Here is a 22575-nt window from a genome sequence, read left to right as displayed (position 1 = left end):
ATAATATATAATTTATTTATTTATAAGTATATGTTGTTTTTAAGTAAAAGAAAACAAAACAATTTTTAACTTTATATTTTTATTTTATTTTTCAATGCTAAAATATTTTTAAAAGTGCTACCACTACTGAGTATAATTGAATTAATATAATACTAGAGACAAATTAAAAACATTTATTGTTATTGTCTATTAAACTCAAATATAAATTAAATTTAAATTATAAATTATTCAAATCTTTATTATTATTATTATTAAATAATCATATATGATAATATAGTTGGGATAGGGGTTCATCTAAATCTTGGCCTTCCTTCCTTTCCTTGCATTACAAGAATTATTAATTTATATAAAGTTGGAAGACTAAGAAGTTAGTGGTAAACATTGACTAATCAAAACCTACCAACACCAGAATGATTTATCTTATTTATCCACTATATTGAGACTAAACATTTTTTAAATATTTGATTTTTCATCAATAATCTAACTAACATAGTATGACATTTTCTCTATATAAAATTTATAATAACATTTCTTCCAAGTTATTCCTTTGTTTTGCACCTACCCATATAATCACAAAATTCATTTGACACTGGAAACCTAGATCTGAGTTGATATCATTGATTCAGATTCATCAACATCAAACTCCAAGTATATAAACATCTTGTAACAACAATTGATGAAAATCCTGATCATATTAAGTAGACTAGGGAAATATGAGGACTTAGTAATATAGCAAGATCGAAATGAAATTTAATTATAATAGCATCATTTTCAATACAAAGAGAGATTAGCCATATGCAAAATCACAATCCGTTATTGACAAAATATTGAAGCATTACATAATAATTAAAAAGATATTGTACTCCAGTAGTGTTAAAAAGAATATAACAACCATCTTTCTTTGATGAAGATTGAATTTCATCGCTACTTTCCCTGAATCAGATGGCCAATAACTTAGAATCCAGCAATAAACAAATTCAGGAGTCTTCAATAGAACAAATAGGTACGAACCTGTCTGTAATGTATGATGATGGCACGACAAATTTCAGTATTGACATTATTCCCGTCACAATAACCCTGCTTCGAATAGATGTCTCCTTCTCAAGGTTTCGTCAACCAGCTTGAAAGTCTTCTTCACTAGCTTTTGATCAAGGGCAGTTGTACGGTAGATTTTAAAGAATCGATCTACCCGATCAGGAGGCGTGCTCTGGAAATACAATTCCTCAAATTTCTTCTTCACGAATCTGTAACCAAGAACCATCCCATCTTAAACTAGTCTAGAAAAATCCAACAAAATCCATGTTCTGAATCAAATCATTAACTAATATAACCTTACTTTATTCTCATAACATTTTAAAATATTAAAATACAAAAACATATTTTAGTCATTAAACCAAATAATCCAAGTCTTCAAATAATTGGATTATTTCAGGAAAAAACCATCAAACAAGCTACTAGTCTAGAAAATGCACTTTAAAGAGAGGTATTTCGCTTAACTCCATAATATTTTTGGCATTTACCATGGACCCTTCTGCCCCATCCTTGTTCCGTTTGAGAAGGTGAGCAGTGGATCTTCTTGGTAAACTCGGGCCATCAAAAAGATTTTGCCTTTCTAGAATCTTTTCCTTTTCTCCATAACTGAATGACGAGAGATTAGGATGCTTACTCATAAGCGTGTTCAACTTCTTGTTTCCCTGTTGAAACGGGCTGATAATCCTTGAACCATTCGCATACATTTAGTGGCACCTAGAAAAACAAAACATCAAAATTCCAACCCCTTCAAACCTTTGCAAGGAAATCAGTTATGTAAAATTTGGTTCTTACGTACTTTGGTAACCTTCTTCTCAAACAAGTCAAACTTGTTAAGGAACAGCATAAAAGATGTTTTCTGCACCCAAAAGAATAAACCTCAAAATGAGCACGTGTCATGAGGAAAATTGAGGAAGAAAAGGGATGGGAACCTCAAAACATGGCTGCTTAAGAACCCAATCCAATAGTTCCTTGGTCTCCATCATCCTATTCCTTGTTTCGTCTTCAAATAGTGTCTGGTCATACCTGAAATTCACACTCAAATTAATTTTAGGTTCCATTAACCATCAATATGCAACATTTTAAAGTTTTTTTTGGCCTTTCTGATGGTTGTATTATACTTGTAATATTAGACATGCTTCCCTTGCCGCATTTATTATTGTTACACAAGATATTCAATTTTTTTTTAAATACGTTGACATGAGAAGCTTTATTTTATTTGAAAACGTATCAGATAGAACTTGGGACTTGTTCATGTAAAAGGAAGGAATTTAATCTTACTCGCTAATGGCAGCACAAAATATAACCGCTGTCACGCCTTCAAATAGATGTATCCACTTCCTTCTTTCATTTCTCTGTCCACCAACGTCAAAAAGCCTATATACTTCACCACTTTTTTTATTGTCCCCAACTGGACTGCAAAAAGCAACCTATTCTTTATGACCTCATCACATATATAATAATCATATAGTACAACCAATTTTGAGATAGAATTAAATTTTAGTTTGGTGCTGCAGTTAAATTGCATAGTAAGGATAAAATTGTAACCATTGAAGAAGATAATAGAAAGAAGCATATAAAAAGGTTAAAGGTGAAAGAACTTCACCTGAATTGAATTTCTACAACACCAGTTGTACGAACCCTAGCATAGAGAACGTCTTCCTACACAACAAAGACAAAAGGAAGTGCTGAGAAATAGACTTGAAGAGTGTTGCATATATCAGTCATTTGCATATTAGAGAAATATATGTTATGAGAATGGTCTAGCACACGAATGTAATTTATAATACAAATAAGCCCAAAACCTAAGTTAAGGCTTGAACTCTTTTTTTCATTGATATATTGAAGTGAGACTCAGTCACCAAGAGAATGATACATTTTGCTTTCTTTTTACCCCCATTTGGAACCCTTATGCTTTTTACAGGTTCAGAAACAGATTTTTTTTTTTATGAATATGCCTCTGACTAAATTTAGTTTCGAAACATTTCGTTATGTGGAAACGAATCCAATCCAGATACAATTATGTCACAGACAGTATCGGTAAATTTTGAAGAGGAACATGTGATGAATTGCATTACAAGTTACCTTCGTTGGAACATAATCAGTAGCAGACAGTCTTTGTAAATTTTGCATGAAATAGTAAGTGCAATCAGGAACTTGGAGTTCATTTCCACGAGAATATGTCTCCTACATGACATATAAAACAAACTTATTTCTTGGCAGTTATGGTGGGTACCAAGTTTTAGTTGACCAGCAATTTGTATAAAGGGAATACAAAACCAGAAAAAAACTAATGTAACAAGGAGAAGTCAGCTAAAGCTACCTGTATTGCAGTATCTTCCCACAAGGTTTGTATTTCCTCTGCAAGTTCTTTTGTTAATCTTGGATAATCTACCTTACTACCAATATCAGATAGTTTATCTCCAATTGCCTGGCAAAAGGATATAACTTTATATTCATGTTTATAATTCATTGAGAAGAATGTAGACACATGGCAAAGTTAACAATCAGACCTTATTCTCAGTAGATACAACATATTTTGAAGAATCAGTTCCATTTTGAGCTAGTTCTTTGGATCCATCACACAATATCTGTCATAGAGAAGATATATAGAGCATTAAACAGTTGTTATAGGATAAATTGAACTTAAAAGTTACAAAAAGGACTAAAGAAATCTGAAATAATTTATAAGCATACTTTTATAGTCTGATACACATTGGCATGAATAACAGGAATATAGCTCTTTAGCTCTGCATCATCAAAGCCAGTTTGGAACAAAAGTCTGATCTGAAAGACAATCATAAAGCTTAAGGATGAGTACTAAAGTTATAATTTTGCACATAACACAGCAAAGTGCAAATCATATTTAAATTCTCGCCTGTTTGAAAATCGTTGATTTCCCGGACTCTCCAGCACCTGAGTGGAAAATTAATTCATAACAATGTGAAGAAAGTCCAAGCAAAGATGAAGATGATACTTTTTTGTTAGAGAAGCATTAATGGATAAAACATGCATAAAAAACTCGAATAGAAAATACAGTTATCTGAAGAAAGTATTCAATATTCATGCATAAAACTAAATACCTTATAAGAAAACAACATGTGAAAACATGAGCACTTGTTTCATTAGTATGCAACTATATATGGATCAGGAACTAAAACTAGCCTAACGTTAGAAGGAATCCAAAGCATAATCGCTTTCAACTTGTAAAATTGAAGCACTCATCTCACTTAAATGCACATTTGCATTTACTTGGGCATATTTTGGTGACCACAGGATTCCAACTTTATTTCCCCAATGGATAATCACTACAAAAACAATGTTGCCAGAACAAGGAAAAGAGTTTACTATTACTTACCAAGTAGTAGAAGTTTTTGTATATGTTTCTCTGCCTTTGTCTCTTCTTCAATCCGTCTTTCTATTTCTGCAGTCTGATTGAAGAGTTGACAATGAATATTATTTAATTAAAAATATTGGAGAGCACAAACATGTTACTCTCATTCCTCAGAAGGACTAAAGGAGAGCAGCAAATAGGCTGTTCTTATGCTCAAACAAAACATGAAAAAATACATTAAAAAGTGTCTATGTGAAAAAGTTAAATAAATAAATCATCATAGACAATGTTAAAGACCTCCTAACCAAACATGTTCCCATCCTCAGATAAAAGATCAGAAAGAAGTGAAAAATAATCATTTGATTCTATCCTAATTGAGAGTCTTTCCATCAATCAAACATTGTCCTATTTGACAGGTAAGTGTTTTTAAGCCATCCGCCAAATGTTTATAGGTATACATATTTAAATCTTTATCAACTCTCGTAAAATAATAGAAATGAAGACTGTCTATCTACGATATATATAATTTGGAACTTCCATGTAAGAATACTTGCAGTCTACAAGATTTCAATGATCTCTGATTTGATTTTTCAAGAGTTTTCAGACAAACTCTACCTGATTGTTTTCTTCTGTATTTGCTTGCTTGTGATGTTGGTGTTTACCACAAAGTATACCCATATTGTTCTATTGTTGTAGACAGCATAAACAATAGCAATCAGGCAAAGACCAGCAGATGGGAACAATCTTCAATGTCTTAATTCATTGCCCGTGTAGCTTCAGTGCAGCTCAGTCTCAAGCTACCTATTTCCATAATGACATAAAGGAAAGAATCATGGTTAATCCTTTAAATCATCCGAATCTCAATAAGACTTCCTTCTTATAAAATGTTAGATATTATTGCCAAAATTTATTGACAAGGGAGGGCTATTCGTGGCGCGACCGATATCAAAGAGTTTTTGTTACCTGTGAAGTTACACCTCGAGCACAGATTATCAAACAGAATGCATCAAACAACAAGTTTTGCAATAATTCCAGTAGTAATGTAGTGTACTCTGCGTCTCTCCATTTACACACAAATGAGAATTGAATCACATTACATACATAGAAACAAACTATCAATATCTGATACACTTAGCAAAAAACCAGTTATTAAATAGAACGGATTCCTCTTGTATAATTTAGAGTTCATCAACCATGTAATACCCCAAAGCATACAAACACATTATCAAAATTCTGAAAAACTCCTAAAAATCGAGAGAGCGTAGTACTACTACAAAAGGGCAGCATAAAACGAAAGAAAATCGTTGTGGATAGAGGCAGAGAAATAAGCAAACCAGATAGATTGTAAGAAAGCACCGATTGGAATTTGGATCTGCAAGTTTTGGGAAGAAGAATGATCTCCGTTGGCGGTGATCGGTAAGGGAAAAGCAAGTGCAATGGAGTAAATACTATTTATTGTTCTGCTTGAAACTCAAAGGCCCCTTAACCTTGCTGTAAAGTGTGTTTAAGAGCGCTGGAGAAGAAAGAAGAGAGTAAACAGAAACCACCGGTCAAAGGGACTGTAACCGGTCAATGGCGCGTGAGAAGAAGATTTATAATAATATAAATCATAGACAAGTTTGGATTTCCGGGCACAAGAATAGAGAAACCCGCTGAATAATATTTTTTCTTTTAGGACTACTTTGATTCCAAAAATGCAGCCGTCCAAAAGTAACTAGCAATGCTCAATTTTTTAAAGGGGTAAAAGTTGGGAATCAAACTAAGCCTTACTAATCAGGAGACCTCAGATTAATGTCACGGTACTACTACCGATATGTTTGAATAACACAGGATAAGGATAAAATCGATAAATCTTCCATCTATAAATTAATATTTATAATTTATTAAATTTTAATAAATAACTTTAAAAAAAAAAACACAAACAAAAGTAGATATATTGTCAAGAACTCAAAATATATATTTTATTGTTATTCTGTTAAGCTCATCAGAACTAAACGATTTAGATGAAAACCAAAATATTTATATTGCACTATGCAAATAATAGATTAATATCATATTATGAATTACTGATCAGTTTAAGATGCATGATCAATAAAAAGTTTGAACATCTTATTCAACTAAATTTTAGTATAAAAATATAGTCATATCATCTATTATATAGTTACTAGCAAAAACGTAATGTTCTTAAAAAATATATATATAATACAAAATTCAAAATCGTCATTTGTGGGCAATATGATTCACTCCACATTGATGGTACTTCAAAGTTGCTTTCAAAGTTGGTGCAATGGAGTAAAATGTGTATTATCAATTTGTTAGGTCTAATTGGTAACTAAGTATATTCATTGTGATTATAATTTAGAATAATTGATATTTTTCCTCATAAACTTGACGTTAATTATCACATTATTTTATAAAGTATTACTGTCTAATTTTATTTCATGTATAAGTAAAAGTATGAAATGATTTCTCAACTAACTTTAAAAATTAATAAAACTTAAATATATATATTTTTTAATTTATATTATTTTGTTTTATAGTTTTCTAATTCTTTTTTATTTTATTTTATTTTATTTTCCAATATTTAATTTAATAATATTTAAAAAATAATCATAATATTGTTTTTTATTAGACAATACAATAATAATTATTTGAATTATTTAAAACATATTAAAATATCATGAATTATTTTGAAAATTTACTTTATATTATACTAAGTTTTTTTTAATAATAATTGAACTATTTTTAATATGAAGATATTTTAGAATAATTTTTTTTAATATGTATACAGATATTTAAATTAATATATTTAACCGGATATTATTTTTTTTGTATTTTTATATTAAAATTTCAAAATTATTAATTCTTTCTATAAATAAAAATAAAAATAATTAATTGTAACACTATATTTTAAATAGTTGATAAATATTTATTATTTTAGTTTAGTTGTTCATTTTTTATATATAATATTATGTTATTATTATTAAATAAAAATAACAATTAATCTTATTATTTAACGAAATAAATGTAATTATATTATCTTACAAAAAATATTGTTGATAAAAAGGCTAAATAAAAAAATTAGAAAAAGCTTTATAAATAAATTTAAAAGTATTGAAATATAAAAAGTAAAACAGTAAAATGTATTTGAATGTATTATAAATAAATAAAAATACATTTAATTTAACCTTCAAAATTAAGAAGGGATGTATTTTAAATTTATTGGTTCGTAAGTAGCAAAAGTAATTTAAAAATTAAATAAAAGTTTATTATTTGTACGTGTCATCAGTTCAAATACACGAGGCTGCAACATGAGGGCAAAAAAACCTAATTTTAAATATATTTTTTTTGTATGTTAGAAGTTTTTTTTTTATCTTAACCTTGGAGAATGTGTATACTAATGTGCTAAGTCTGCTTTCAGATTTATTTTTTCTTCTTCTTGTTTTATGATTTTAACTTATACTCTGAAATAAAAATTCTTGATATTTTTATTTACTTAAGTGTTTGAAAAATTTATACATTTTGAAAATATTATTTCTAGATAAATATCTTTGTAAGAATAAGTATTGTGGGACCTTTTTTGATAATATATTGTGGCCTCTTCTACAAATTAAATGGTGCACCTTTTTCTTGAGAGTTTAATATTAAAATCCAACAAAAACCCTTAAAAAAAACCAGATCAAACGTGGCCCTGTAGTCTCCTTGTGAAATTGCAAGTCAATTATACTACCAAATTATAGAACAATATTAAACTACCAAGAGTTCACCACAAACGATTCTAATCAAAGGTCTAGAGATCTAACCCTAAACAAGAGCAATCAAAACAATCTGTCTGGTCTATAATATAATCTCTAGCTAGTAAAGAACTAATTAAGTCGCCCCACTTAAGAATTTCCTGACAATGTTGTTGAAAGTATCTGGACTCTCTATTTGAGGGATATGACCCGTGTTCTTTATCACTTCGAGCCTCGTCTTCTCTCCCAAAAGCCTGGAACAATATATTAATCAATCGTAAGTTATGGTTTATAATTAAAAGAAACAACAACAAAAAAAAAAAAGGAAGAATCTTACTCTTTGAGCTCATTTGCATTTTCCAAGAAGAAAATGCGATCTTGCTCGCCCCACACCAATAACACATCCTGGTGCAGTTGGATAACATTTAGCTAGCTAGTTTAATTGAAACTCAAATAACAGTTTTGATGTATTACATATTAAATTAAGTTTACCTGCTGAAGAGGAGAAACATTAACTTTGTCATCCTTTCCTATGGTAAGCCCTTGTAACAATTCAATTTTTGAGTTCCTATTATGGGAGAAAAGCCTCTGCATTGGAAAAACAATAACTGAAATTATATTACAAATTAAATTATTTACTATACATAAATAATATATATATATATATATACAATGAAGTTGAAGTAGAGTTATAACCTTCAACATGTCTTTTAAGATGAAATCGGGGATGTGGGATTTGGAGGCGGAAATGAGTGAGAATGAGATTTTCATGTGAGGAAGGTTTGTTGGGAGGAGTACGTCTTCAACTCCTTCGACTTTCGCTCGTTGCACCATGTCCAAGTTATCCCTCAGTCGCATGTTGATGCCCGAGCTAGCGATTATCACCTTCTCCACCTTTTCCGGCCACTTTAATGCTATTCTATATGCTACAAATCCCCCATAACTTGTTCCCATCACATTGAACTTTTCCACGTTTAGCGTCTCCATCAATTTTACCACGCACTCTGCCTACGAGATCAAACACTAGTGTCTATTCAATTCGATTGTGATAATATTATGCCGAAACAAATTATCATCTTCCCTTTGTGGATAATACTTTGACACTAATTTGTTTCGGATTACTTCACATTTTCTAAAGGTAATAAAAAAAATCAATATTTACTACTTATAAGTATCTAAGTAAAGAAATTTTCAAATGGGTAAGTATTTTTTTTGTTAAATTGTATTGATTTACTTTCTCCATATATATATTAATGCATTTATTATAATTTATGACTCTATAATTAAGATTGATTAATAAAATATTATGGAGTAACCCCACTAGTTACATTTTTTTGTCATTACACTAAATAAACTAAATATCATATGTGTTATGATGAGTAAGTAGGGCCGGCAATAATGCAACATAAATATAATAGTATTTAACATCCTGCAATATATATAATAGATATTTGAAAGTAGACAAAATACAGATAATTAATATAAAAAAAACAGTTAAACCCTGGCAGAACAGAACAGAACAGACAATATGGGGTACCTGGAAAATCTCGGACCTTTGGGCAGATTTGGTGGTGGAGTCGCCGAAAAAGACGAGATTGGGAGCGTAAATATCATAATCACGAGAGAATGCGGTGGCCTGACGCCGCCACTGCCAGATTGTCTCCGGCCCAAATCCATGAATCAGTACGAGGGCTGGTTTTGAGCCTGTCTCCTTGGTTGGTCCCCAATACTCCATTGTGGTTTCGCCGCCGTCGATTTCAACGGTCTTATTGGAGAGACCGGCGCCGGAGAAACAGCGGCGGATATATCCTTCGTAGAGAGAGGCAAGGCTTATACATGACGAGCTTGATGACATCGTCGTCGTCGATTCTGTTTTGTCTCCCTCTCCTTCCTTCCTTCCTCTCCTGTTTTTTTGGTATTTTGGGAGGAGGAAGAAGAAAAGAGAAAGAGAGAAAGAGAGAGAGAGAGGAGAGAGTTTGAGAGAGAAATGAAAAAAAAATAAAATTAAAATCGAATGACAAATCAGTTGAAAGATAAGAGAGACACCGGCTTTTTAGATGTCTGGACAGCCCCGTTTGATTTCTAAATTATCTTCTCTTTATTTTTACCTTTATAAATTATTATAGTAATGCCGACAACTAATTATGTGTATAATGAGATTTATTTCTTACAGCATAGGCTCATCATAAAGAGAAGAAAATCCTCATTTAACTTGTATTTAGCTTATTTGTCAAATTATATTACATAAATGGCTACTTACCTTCTATTATAAAACTTTAAATTTATATTATTATTCAACAAAATTGGAAACTTAAATATGTGATTGGTGTTAGATCCAATTCTAAAAACTAAGTGAATAAATCTTAGAATACAAACTAAATCATTAGAGGAAGAAACCTATCATCCAAAATCTTTTAGTTGAAGACTACAAGCAAACTATTAGAGTGAGAAAAATACCTTGATCCATTATCCTCTGTCTATCACAGAAGATTGGGTGTTTTGATCTTCCAAACTCAGCAATCACCTTCTTCTCTCTCTATGGATCGATGGAGGCTCCAAGGATTGTAGGTGAGAGTGAATTGGGGACCATAACCCATTTTATATGCTTTATTTGATAATTTTATTTTGACCATCACAAAATATAAAATTATCCTAAGGTATCTACACATATATAAATTATCCATATTACTTTCAATATACTCCAAAATCCCTTAATCTTTATAAATCACTTAAAATTGATTTAGCTTAATAATAATAACATATGTAACCTTTAGTCAAATAATTTAAATCCATTTTAGAATTATAAATCCATATAATTCTAACAATCTCCCACTTGGATTAAATTATGAACTAAACAATTATACATTATCCTTATGATATCAAATTTTGTTATTATCTAAAAGAATATATTCAAACAATCTTGTCCATTGATTATATCAAATGCAGAACCAAAGCGGCTTTCGTTATCATTATCGTAGCTTAACCGATCAATGATCACAAGCATTAATATAACCAAATGACATAGATCAAATATGGATGTGTAGCATGGAAATTACATGTAATGTGATTTAACATGCCTATTTCCAACTGGTCCAACAAAAACTGTATTGAGATCCATAAAAATAGCCAGAATGGACTAAATGAACACCAAAATTAATACCAAAATGATTAAACCAAAATATATATTACAAATATCCATAGAATAGTATCCCAAAAAACATACAGACTCCCACTAAACTTCAATATCTCCAAGAGATACAACCCCCATATGGGCAACATGCTTATGAAAGACCTTGGGTTGTAATCCCTTAGTGAGCGGATCCGCTATCATGAAGTCTGTTCCAATGTGTTCTATAGATATTTGACCATCCTGAACTCTTTCCTTAACAACCAGAAACTTGATGTCTACAAACTTAGACTTTGAGAAACTCCTATTGTTGTTAGAGAACATTACAGCTGACTGATTATCACATAGTATCTTAAGTGGTCTTTCGATCTCTTTGACTTGTAATCCCATAATAAAATTATTCAGCCATAATGCTTGATTAGATGCTTCATAGCATGCTATAAATTCAGCTGCCATAGTTGAAGAAGCTGTAAGTTTCTGTTTAGCACTCTTCCAAGAGATAGCTCCTCCAACTAAAAGGAAAATATAGCCTGATGTTGACTTCAAGTCATCTTTGCATCCAGTAAAATCAGAATCAGTGTACCCTATGATCTCAAGCTGATCTGATTTCTTGTATGTGAGCATATATTCCTTAGTTCTTTGTAAATATCTGAATACTCTTTTTACAGCCTTCCAATGATCCAATCCAGGATTATTCAAGTATCTTCCTAACATGCCAACTATGTACGCTATATCCGGACGCGTGCATACTTGAGCATACATTAAGCTTCCTACTGCAGAATCATAAGGAATCTTTTGCATTTCTTTGGCTTCAAAGTCACTTGAAGGGCATTGACTTTTATCTATTTTGTCTCCTTTAGCCACAGGGGTATCTCCTGCTTTACATTCATGCATGCCAAACCTTTTTAAAACCTTCTCGATATAGTTCTTTTGTGATAATCCAAGTATACCTTGACCACGATCTCGATATATCTGAATTCCTAATACAAAAGAAGCGTCACCAAGATCTTTCATTTCAAATTTCGTTGAAAGAAATTTCTTAGTGTCGTGCAATAAGCCTATATCATTGCATGCCAATAATATGTCATCAACATATAAAATCAGAAACATAATTTTATTCCCACTAAATTTATGGTATATACAATCATCAACTTTATTTGCCTCAAAACCATATGAGATAACAGCTTGATGAAATTTGTAATACCATTGACGGGAAGCTTGTTTTAGCCCGTAGATGGATTTCTTCAGTTTACAAACTAAGTCCTTTAAATTATCAGAATCAAAGAACTCGGGTTGCACCATATATATTGTTTCATTAATGTCGCCATTAAGAAACGCAGTCTTAACATCCATCTGATGTAACTCTAAATCATAATGAGCTACGAGTGCCATTATAGTTCCAAAGGAATCTTTCGTAGATACCGGAGAAAAAGTTTCCTTATAGTCGATGCCTTCCTTTTGAGTAAAACCCTTAGCAACAAGACGTGCTTTGAATCTCTCAATGTTACCATTCGAATCCCTTTTGGATTTAAAAATCCATTTACAACCAACGGGTTTCGAACCTGCAGGTAACGGAACGAGATCCCAAACGTCATTGTCCTTCATAGACTTTAACTCCTCATTCATGGCATCAATCCATTTTTGAGAATCAGAACTCTTAATGACTTGGTTGAAAGTGACAGGGTCATCTTTTACTTCGTCTATGTCCTCATGTTCTTGTAAGAATACGTAATAATCGTCTGAAATCGTACTCCTTCTTTCTCTAGTGGACCTTCGTAATGGCATAGTTTCTCGAGATTGTTGAGTTTGTTCTTCCAGAATTTCTTCTTGAATAGGTTCAGAAAGCACATTGTCCTTTTCATTATCCACTTGATTAAAATCAAGTGAAACCAAAGGAATAGAAACAAATTCTTCTTCAAAGACAATGTTTTCCTTATCTTTCCTCACACACTCTATATCCTCGAAAAACCGGGCATTTCCCGTTTCAAAAATTGTCTTTACCGTAGGATCATAAAATTTGTACCCCCTTGACCTTTCAGGATATCCAACAAAATAACAACTAACAGTCTTAGAGTCCAATTTCTTTTCATTTGGCCTGTATGGCCTTGCCTCAGCTGGACACCCCCATACATGTAAATGTGTTAATACAGGTTTTCGGCCTGTCCAACACTCATATGGGGTTTTGTTAGTCGTCGCCTTAGTAGGTACCCTGTTAAGGATATAAGCTGTTGTCTTTAGTGCTTCACCCCAAAGAGATTCTGGTAAGCTTGAATTTGCAATCATGCTCCTTACCATGTCCTTAAGTGTGCGGTTTCGTCTTTCAGCAACACCATTCATGTTAGGCGAACCCGGCATGGTGTACTGAGGAACAATACCGCATTCTCTTAGGAATTTAGCAAATGGTCCTGGACGTTGTTCACCTGACCCGTCATACCGACCATAATATTCACCCCCACGATCGGATCTGACGGCCTTAATCTTTTTATCAAGCTGATTTTCAACTTCAGCTTTAAAGGATTTGAACACGTCCAAAGATTGTGACTTCTCTTGAATGAGATATATGTAGGCATAACGCGAGAAATCGTCAATGAATGATATATAATATTGTTGACCATTCCAAGCTGCTGTAGGGAATGGTCCACAAATATCAGTATGTATCAATTCAAGGACTTCCGTCGCTCGGTTAGCTTCAAATCTCCTTACACTCGTTTGTTTCCCTTTAATACAACTAACACAAACATTAAAGTCAGTCATATCAAGAGGACTTAATATCTCATTTGACACAAGCTTTTCAATTCTCTTTTGAGAGATATGACCTAAACGTCTATGCCATAACAGAGCTGAATCATCATTAGTTAATTTACGTTTTGCACCTCTTGAATTAACTTGCAAGGTTTCATTAAATGAAGCTACAGTTTCTAACATGTATAGATTGTCACAAACAGATAAAAAACCAGAACCCATAACATTTGAATTTAATGATAAACTAAATTTTCCATTTCCAAATGAACCAAAATAACCAAATTTGTCCAATGCTGAAATGGAAATTAAGTTTCGTCTAAAAGACGGTATAACAAAAGTATCATTTAAGTCCAAAAACTGTCCAGATTTTAGTAACAATCTAAAGTCTCCGATAGCTTCAACTTCAACTATTTCGCCATTGCCCACAAAAATGTATCTTTCAGCATCATTCGGCTTTCGGCAATTCAGGCAACCCTGCATAGACATACTAATGTGAATGGTAGCACCAGAATCTAACCACCATGTATGTCTAGATGCAGAAACCAAATTAACCTCAGAACAAACAAGGTTGAGAAGTGTACCCTTTTTCACGCGCCATGCATGATACTTAAGACAATCTTTCTTTTGATGTCCTTCTTCTCTACAGAAGAAACAGTTCAAGCCGTTAGACTTTTTCTGTTTCAATTGAGAAGGAGCACCCACAGCTACAACTTTCTTCTTCCTTTTCTTATTCTCTTTGTCTTTGGAAGATGATGCCATATGAGCACTTTCTGTTCGATCATGCTTAATTCTCTCTTCTTCTTGAACACAATGAGATATCAGCTCATTAAGTGCCCATTTATCCTTCTGGCAGTTATAACTTATTTTAAGCTGCCCAAACTGAGAAGGAAGAGAAATCAAGACTAAATGGACAAGCAGTTCTTCAGACAGCTCTAACTTAAGGTCCTTAAGTCTTGAAGCAAGATGAGACATTTCCATAATGTACTCCCTAATATTCCCTTTGCCATTATACTTGAGTGAAACAAGCTTAGCTAAAAGCGTACTTGTTTCAGCCTTCTCGTTTTTCTCAAAACGCTTCTCAAGTGCATCTAGGAATGCTTTAGCATCATTGTCTTCCGACAAATTGCCCCGAAATGCTTCTGGAATAGCACGTTTCATGATCATTAAGCTTACACGATTCGAACGCTCCCACTTTTCCAGCTCTCTTTTATCATCAAGAGTACTTGATGCTGTAAGAGATGGGGGGCGTGCGACCCTAAGTGCAATGTCAAGATCCATGCACCCGAGAACAATCATAACGTTCTCTTTCCAGACTTTATAATTAGTTCCATTAAGCATAGGAACTGCATTAACATTACCTATGATACTTGAAATGTTAACTGTAATAACAGAGAATATAAAATAATGTAAGCTCACAAAATAATGTGCATATATATTTAATAATAATGTAACTCATATTATTGTGCATCCATCAACAAGAAACCGGCACAACATCAACACCTAATCTTTTGACTAAAAGTGTTAACCTGTAATTGGCAACTTGGTCCAGTACATAAATATTGACAACAAGACCTGTCAAACAATGGATTTATCTTTGGACAAATTCAATGTTCACATGGCAACCTAATAATTGTCACATATTTTAATACTGCAACAATCCATGTCAATGTACAAACATCTACCTTCCTTTGGGCCGGTGAATATTCATACAATGTCATGTCTCATGCCCAACATATAAAACAAGACAATTACAACAAGAGGCTAATTTTATAGCATGTTACTCAACTATCCTATTTTACAATGTAAGACGTCATAAAATTGCACGAAATAGTTATAATTCACATATATGCTCAAACAATAGACAAACAAAATCATTTTAGATCGAATAGGGATAATCGCAAAAGGTTTAGTCAATTACAGACCAATCCTAACCCCATCGATCTAAAAAAAAACAAAGAGGGGCTGCATCCAACATTGAAAATCACTCATTCATTGATTTTCACCCCCAAAATTGTTCAATTCATCATATAATGAATGATCAAACAATAATCCTTAACATGCATCAGATAATTTTGCGGAAATAGACACATGCAAAACAAACCCTAAAGTAATTCTGAAAAATTGATTCCAAAATAACCCTAATTGATTACTTGTAGTCTAACAAATCCATGCTCTGATACCAATTGTTAGATCCAATTCTAAAAACTAAGTGAATAAATCTTAGAATACAAACTAAATCATTAGAGGAAGAAACCTATCATCCAAAATCTTTTAGTTGAAGACTACAAGCAAACTATTAGAGTGAGAAAAATACCTTGATCCATTATCCTCTGTCTATCACAGAAGATTGGGTGTTTTGATCTTCCAAACTCAGCAATCACCTTCTTCTCTCTCTATGGATCGATGGAGGCTCCAAGGATTGTAGGTGAGAGTGAATTGGGGACCATAACCCATTTTATATGCTTTATTTGATAATTTTATTTTGACCATCACAAAATATAAAATTATTCTAAGGTATCTACACATATATAAATTATCCATATTACTTTCAATATACTCCAAAATCCCTTAATCTTTATAAATCACTTAAAATTGATTTAGCTTAATAATAATAACATATATAACCTTTAGTCAAATAATTTAAATCCATTTTAGAATTATAAATCCATATAATTCTAACAAGCAAATATATTTATATTATTATTTATGATTTCTATTGAAATTATATTTATATTATTAACTTTAATCTAATCATTAATTTATATACAAATACAATTGATTAATATATATATTATTTAAAAAGTAAGTGCATAGAATGAAAAGAAAATCATTTATATAATCTAGGCCAAGGGTTGGATAGTTAGTTATATGTAGTTTTTATTTTTTTTAACCCTTTTCAAAATAATGGTGACAGAGAATTTTGTATTTTTATCATTATAAATATAAAAAAATGTTTTCCTAAAGAAATTGAAATATGAGATTTATTTCTAAAAGCATAGGGTCATAAGAGAAGAAAATCATCATTTAATTATTTAGCATTTAGTTGTCAAATTATATATGGACATAATATAACCATGTGATGACTATAGTCAATTAATTGTCAAAATGGTTTTACTATAATTACTTTAACTATAACTTAAAAAATATAATATTTATTTACTAGATAAATTTAAAACAAATTAAATATATAAAACAATAATAATAAATAAATATTAATAATGATCTAAATTTTGATCTATCATTATTGTTGAATTTCAAATATATTTTTCATAAAAAGTTATTATAATTATATACTTTAAATAAGAGTATGACCTTATTTAATTTACTTTATAGTAAAATTATTAAGATGTATTATGTAATTTTTTTAGGATGGGTCAATCCTTAAACTAATAACTCTAACTTGTTTAGACTAATTTAACCTGTAGTGTATTGTGGATTAATGGTACGAATAACGGATAATTTGTAAAGTGTTATTATATATATATAAAAAGTGTCAATAATTAATCTTGTTTTAGGTAATTTTAGAATTGGTCCAAACTTAACTTAAATCCTTTTTTTAATTAATTTTTAAAAAATGGTCGGCAAGAAAGAAAGTGTTTTTTTAGTCTAAATTGTCTAGTGATATGTCTAAATATTGTGCAAGTGATATTAAATTTGACCAAAGTGATAGGGGAGGAGACAAAATATGACAATTTCAATTCTTTTGAATTGAAATGAAAGAGACAGAATTTTGATGTTGGAATAAGTAGCTATACCTATAAGGATTCAACAAGAATAAATGGTAGGTGATCAGTATTGAATTTCATATCACAATGTTACAAAATTATAAATATTTTGAATTTAAGATTTTACGACTTTATAAATAATATTATTATTGTATTAAAAAATTGAAATACAATAGTGAGTTTAAACTCATATTTATATTTTCTTTTTTTAATATTAAAGTAATAATATTGTTTATAAACTCGTAAAATCCTAAATTTAAAATATTTATAATTTTTTCGATGGAAATATTACAAAATTAACTATACTTAAATATAATATTCCCTTCTATTGGTTAGACTTTAGTGTTTTCTCATCATTTAAATATATATTTTATTTCATGATCAATAAAAAGAAATACACATTTTATTGTCCATTTATTTAATTTTCATAAATATTTTTACATTGCATCAAATCCAATATGTTAGCTAAAATAGCTTTAATTTATTCATAGTTTAGTAGGTATAAACTCTGAAATGTACCTTCTATATTTTTATAATCTTATTTATTTTTTTAATTTTTATCACAAATTCAGTAAAAATAGTTATATATATATATATTTTAAGATTTAGAGCAACACATATAAATTATCTACTAAAAATAGTGAGACAAGTTTATTAAAGATATATTAGAAAAAAGTGGTTTTAGATTGTATTTGATAATATAATTTAATTATTATTTAACTGAAATTATTTAGTTCTTATTTTTAATTAAAGTCATTTGATTAATGTTTTAAAATTAGTTAGTTATTTAGTAAGATCTAATTTTAACAAAATTGATTTAATTCAATAACATAATATACTTAATTTGTAATGTAATTGCATTAGAGAACAACTCTTTTGACTATTTTTCTTATGTGCAATCTACATATACTAATATTGTCACGTTTTATTTTGTTTTAAAACATCTATGTAACTGCTATTGTTTTTATTTTAAATTTACAATATATGTATTGTTTTAATTTGAATTAAAGAAACAAATTTAAAATATCTCATACAAATTATAATAGTAAATTAAAGGTTTGACTCATTGACTTTTCTATTTATTTGCCCATCATCTGTTTTAGTTTAAGTATAGTTACATATTATTTAGTAATTTTTTATTCAAGATTGGTTGGTAAAAGATATTATAAATATGGTTAGTTGGATCATTCATCTCAATTTTCAGCAACATAATTATATGACAAATAAATTTAAAAAAATAGATTATATAACCATCAATTAATTTGACAAATAATATTGAAATCTCAATTAATCACACATTCATACCAAATAAATTAATCAAATATTATTATAAACAAATTATATGTAGAAGATGTATAGCAAGTTATTTATTTATTTTAAAATTGGATAACTCAAACTTGGTCTGTTATTGAATACAAAATTGACCAATTAATCCAACCAAACTTAATTTAACTTGTATGTTAAACTTAAAATCAAACTTTAATTATTATACCAAACAAAATCTACAAATTTGTGCAAATATTTCAACGTGAAGAATATATTGTTTCCTTGAAAGAATGCGAAATCTAAATTGAAATAAACTGCAATTTCCAAACAAACTATTTTTTCAAATAAAGATAGAGCTTGTTGTATCCAATAAATACAAGACCATAGCAGCAAATTACAAAGAATGGTCCAAGAAGACATATTGAATAACCAATTTATGATGAATCACATCTTATTAGTTGCCGGGGCATGGACCGCTTGGACCACGACTCACAGTGAGTAGACCAAATTGGTCCACAAATTTGTTTAACAAGGACCAATAGATCTAACTTCTAACAGTTTTCAATGAATATAACAACAATGAGCTGTTGTTTTTAATAGGTAAGGACCATGATATTCACAAATAAAAGTATATAACTATACAATTTCAAATAAAATAAAAATTATTCGTCGCCTGAGAGATTCGAACTCTCGCGGGGAAACCCCATGTACTTAGCAGGCACACGCCTTAACCACTCGGCCAAAGCGACTACTTGTTTATTATTTCCTCATTATATTATTATGTTATTATATTAATCTGTCAAGGAAGAATTGCAATGTGATCGAAAGTAACTTGCTTCAGTTAGTAATGTTCTCATGGCGACGGTGCAAGCCCTCGCGGTGAATTGGACGGTTGAAGAACGCAGGATTTTGACGGCTGTCAATAGCGGCGCTTCCAGTCTGTCTTTCCTCAGCTCCAGATTCATAGTTCCATGTTACATTCTCTTCAAGAACCTACGCAAGCTTTCATTCAAGCCAACCCTCTCTGTAAACTCAATTAACTCTTGTTCACAAATCCATAACAATGATTTTGTAAGCACAAGTAGTTGCACCATTTGTCGTGATTCTGATCGTACCTTACTTGTTAAAACTTGATAGCTTCGGCTTAGATCGAATCTTACTTGTTAAAACTTGATAAATAATGTTCTAGGTCGAATTGCCATAGTTTGTCACGAAGCTTATGTTTCTATATAATTTGTACAGCAACAGGATGTCTTTAGTTCTTTTGTTAAAGGAAGTTGGACTTGTATACTACTTGTCCTGCTTCCAGGCATATCTAAATGCAAATGTGCTTACACTTTGTTTGAAATGCCAGTTACTGTACCTAATTTGTAGAATTTGTTTGAGTGCAGGACATGCTATTTAGTTTCTTCAGTATTATCTTAAGTATAAGTGCATTCATTAGAACTCAAGTCTTATCATGGATCACTGAAAGATTTTCTCTGGTATTGTGCAGGGACCCATCAAAAGGACTCTTCTGCATTGCCCAAGTGTCATCTTTCCTGTGGACTACTGTAATAGCCTTTACTTACTCTTCATCGTACTGTTGTTCGACACAAAACAGATGTTGAAGATATGGAACCAATGTTCCAACTGTATGTTTGGGGTATGTGAGCATTCTCTTCTTTAATTTTTTCAAAAAATGAAAGTTTCATTGAAACCATATTTAACTCGAAAGTCGCAACTCCGATGATAGAAATAAAACCAGATAAGCACAAGTCCAGAAGGACAAAGGGGGGAAGATGGCTTCAAATGAGAGTCATTTCATAGCATCATAGTTAATCCCAAAATAATTGTTATCTAAAACTTCCTTGTTTATTATACTTCAATGACCATGAAACTACTTCAACCAATGCTTATCTGGATAAAGTCAATTTATTTTGTTAGGAAAGGGCATACTAATTGTGTTTTTACTATCTGGTTTTTATACAGGAACTTCACTAGTGACTAGTACGGTCACACGATCTATTGGTGATCATCATGAACATTTAAGAGGCCTTGGTGCCTGGTGTTTGACGCAACTGGGAACAAGAGGGAAGGTAGGTGTGGTGTGATTGACTGGACTATTGATTCTAGAGATTTGAGCTAGTTGTTGTCATCAGTGTCTAGAAATATGAATTATGGATTTGCAATTTAATTGACTAGTGCATCTCTATTGCAGAGTATAATGAATCTAACTGTCACAGGCGGTTCACTTAATAACATTTTATATCCCTTTCTGGGGTGCTATTCTTTTCAATGGGATTACATACTTCCAAGTCATACGCATGCTAAATAATGTTGCACGAGTATGGCTTCCTTCCTATTGATTTCTCTTGCTGATATAGAAAAGTGATTCTCCAGATTTATTCTGTTCAAATTTTCAGATTGCTGCTGGTATGTCAAGTAGGCTATACCAACCAGATTGGCGACCAGACATGAAGGTATGCTAGGCCTTGACTCTTATCTCATCACCGCATCACTTTATCATTCAAGAATCAAAATCACCAACCAAAATGCTACAAAGGATATTTTAGTCATTTAACCCAAATAACCCCAAATAATCCACTTTTTCATATATTTTAGCTTCCTTGTGATGTTATCTTTGATCTGGTCTTGACGTTTGACAGAAGCTCAAAGATGTAATTTCATGTAAAAAATAAATCCTTCCTTTTGGTGTGATTCTTTTTGGCAGCATAATATCCATGGAATTCAAGTCAGTACGCAGTAGTAAACATGTGAATTTTTGAATGCTGCATCCAACAAATGGTTGCTTTGATCAGTCTATTTTGGTAGATCAAAATCTTCAGAAACCACCAGAATTCTGTGAGATATATAGTTTTGAACTTCTGTTATCTTGGTTTTATACATGCAGTGAACAGTTGGGGCTTTTATCCTCTAATTTTGATAGTATCATGGATGTTTAGTACAATAAACTGCATCCATGATTTCATTGAACCAGATCATAAAGTATTTTGGCTCTCTGTTTATGATGTTGAAATGGCCTCACTAATGGTAACAATCTTATTATAGCTTACACTTCTCTGTTCTTTTGATTTAGATGTGAAAAATAGTATTGCCTTGCATTTTAGACCTATAAGATGCTAGTTTTAAAAATCCAGTGTAGGGTTTGTTCAACTTAATAGCATATAACCTCAACTCCTCTGTGCAAAGAGAAATTTACCTCGACAGGCAAGTCTCAAAACAAAATCTATCTGCAATTTCGTTTGTCATTATTATTTTTTGAATCTGTAAGTGAATGAATTTTTCTTTGCAGTTTTTTCAAGGTTGTTTGAAAGCTTGAGAAGATGGTTTCCTAATATTATTAGTTCAAAATCCAGAGGCCAACAACATGAGAATGAACTAGTTGCATTAAAATTTGAGCAGCAACATTAGCAAACAGTACAAATTATGTCTGATTCTTTGCTGGGCAGGAATGAACAAATAGATTGTATAGTTTAAAGCTTTCTGGGCCATTCTGATTGTTCATTATTTGAATTATAATGTAACCAATTATAATATTTACTTTTGCATTTAATTTTACTAAACATTTCTCAATTAAGTAAAAGTACCCCACCAAAGTCGCTTATTGGATAAGTC

At 31.1% G+C, this 22575-nt stretch overlaps 3 protein-coding genes and 1 non-coding gene across 7 annotated transcripts; 1 reads left to right on the top strand and 3 right to left on the bottom strand.

The window, feature by feature from the left end:
- Positions 1-728: 728 nt before the first annotated feature.
- Positions 729-5880, bottom strand: LOC124931770 (guanine nucleotide-binding protein alpha-1 subunit). 2 transcript variants are annotated; one of them, XM_047472322.1, is made up of 15 exons: positions 5327-5880; positions 4979-5164; positions 4388-4460; positions 3908-3945; positions 3727-3816; positions 3543-3620; positions 3353-3460; positions 3115-3216; positions 2636-2691; positions 2311-2445; positions 1962-2055; positions 1829-1888; positions 1667-1746; positions 1012-1244; positions 729-933 (listed from the first exon to the last, which is right to left on the bottom strand). In XM_047472322.1, the coding sequence occupies exons 2-14, from the start codon at positions 5039-5041 to the stop codon at positions 1067-1069; spliced, it is 1155 nt and encodes a 384-aa protein (XP_047328278.1). In that variant the 5' UTR covers positions 5042-5164; positions 5327-5880; the 3' UTR covers positions 729-933; positions 1012-1066. The 2 variants fall into 2 exon arrangements, with proteins under 2 accessions (XP_047328278.1, XP_047328279.1); XM_047472323.1 differs by having other exon boundaries at positions 5698-5880.
- Positions 5881-8084: 2204 nt separating this feature from the next.
- Positions 8085-10108, bottom strand: LOC124931173 (2-hydroxymuconate semialdehyde hydrolase-like). The gene is made up of 5 exons (XM_047471569.1): positions 9635-10108; positions 8794-9105; positions 8590-8685; positions 8435-8502; positions 8085-8351 (listed from the first exon to the last, which is right to left on the bottom strand). The coding sequence occupies exons 1-5, from the start codon at positions 9950-9952 to the stop codon at positions 8234-8236; spliced, it is 912 nt and encodes a 303-aa protein (XP_047327525.1). The 5' UTR covers positions 9953-10108; the 3' UTR covers positions 8085-8233.
- Positions 10109-19624: 9516 nt separating this feature from the next.
- Positions 19625-19706, bottom strand: TRNAS-GCU. The gene has a single exon. It is a non-coding gene; the product is annotated as a tRNA-Ser (tRNA).
- A 52-nt stretch (positions 19707-19758) lies between these two features.
- On the top strand, positions 19759-22493 carry LOC124931785 (G-protein coupled receptor 1-like). 3 transcript variants are annotated; one of them, XR_007098712.1, is made up of 7 exons: positions 19759-19954; positions 20453-20602; positions 20929-21035; positions 21183-21284; positions 21363-21419; positions 21671-21810; positions 21843-22493. XR_007098712.1 is itself a non-coding variant. In XM_047472337.1 (6 exons), the coding sequence occupies exons 2-6, from the start codon at positions 20572-20574 to the stop codon at positions 22277-22279; spliced, it is 324 nt and encodes a 107-aa protein (XP_047328293.1). In that variant the 5' UTR covers positions 19759-19954; positions 20453-20571; the 3' UTR covers positions 22280-22493. The 3 variants fall into 3 exon arrangements, 1 of the variants encoding a protein (XP_047328293.1); XM_047472337.1 differs by lacking the exon at positions 21671-21810 and having other exon boundaries at positions 22253-22493; XR_007098713.1 differs by lacking the exons at positions 19759-19954; positions 21843-22493 and having other exon boundaries at positions 20459-20602; positions 21158-21284; positions 21363-21801.
- The last annotated feature ends 82 nt before the right edge of the window (positions 22494-22575 follow it).

The sequence above is a fragment of the Impatiens glandulifera genome, chromosome 3 (assembly GCF_907164915.1).
Source record: "Impatiens glandulifera chromosome 3, dImpGla2.1, whole genome shotgun sequence".
Taxonomy (NCBI): domain Eukaryota; kingdom Viridiplantae; phylum Streptophyta; class Magnoliopsida; order Ericales; family Balsaminaceae; genus Impatiens; species Impatiens glandulifera.
The sequence above is the reverse complement of the archived record's forward strand: the minus strand, read 5'-3'. Positions and strand labels throughout refer to the sequence as shown.

Coding starts and splice junctions, on each gene's coding strand:
- LOC124931770 (XM_047472322.1), bottom strand. CDS start 5,041: ATGGGTATACTTTGTGGTAAACACCAACATCACAAGCAAGCAAATACA. Junction 3,946..4,387: donor ACAAAAACTTCTACTACTTG/GTAAGTAATAGT, acceptor TTTTCCACTCAG/GTGCTGGAGAGTCCGGGAAA. Junction 2,446..2,635: donor GTTGTAGAAATTCAATTCAG/GTGAAGTTCTTT, acceptor TGCTTTTTGCAG/TCCAGTTGGGGACAATAAAA.
- LOC124931173 (XM_047471569.1), bottom strand. CDS start 9,952: ATGTCATCAAGCTCGTCATGTATAAGCCTTGCCTCTCTCTACGAAGGA. Junction 8,686..8,793: donor TCTTAAAAGACATGTTGAAG/GTTATAACTCTA, acceptor TTTCCAATGCAG/AGGCTTTTCTCCCATAATAG. Junction 8,503..8,589: donor ATGTTTCTCCTCTTCAGCAG/GTAAACTTAATT, acceptor CAACTGCACCAG/GATGTGTTATTGGTGTGGGG.
- LOC124931785 (XM_047472337.1), top strand. CDS start 20,572: ATGGAACCAATGTTCCAACTGTATGTTTGGG. Junction 21,036..21,182: donor AACTGGGAACAAGAGGGAAG/GTAGGTGTGGTG, acceptor TAACTGTCACAG/GCGGTTCACTTAATAACATT. Junction 21,285..21,362: donor TGCTAAATAATGTTGCACGA/GTATGGCTTCCT, acceptor TCAAATTTTCAG/ATTGCTGCTGGTATGTCAAG.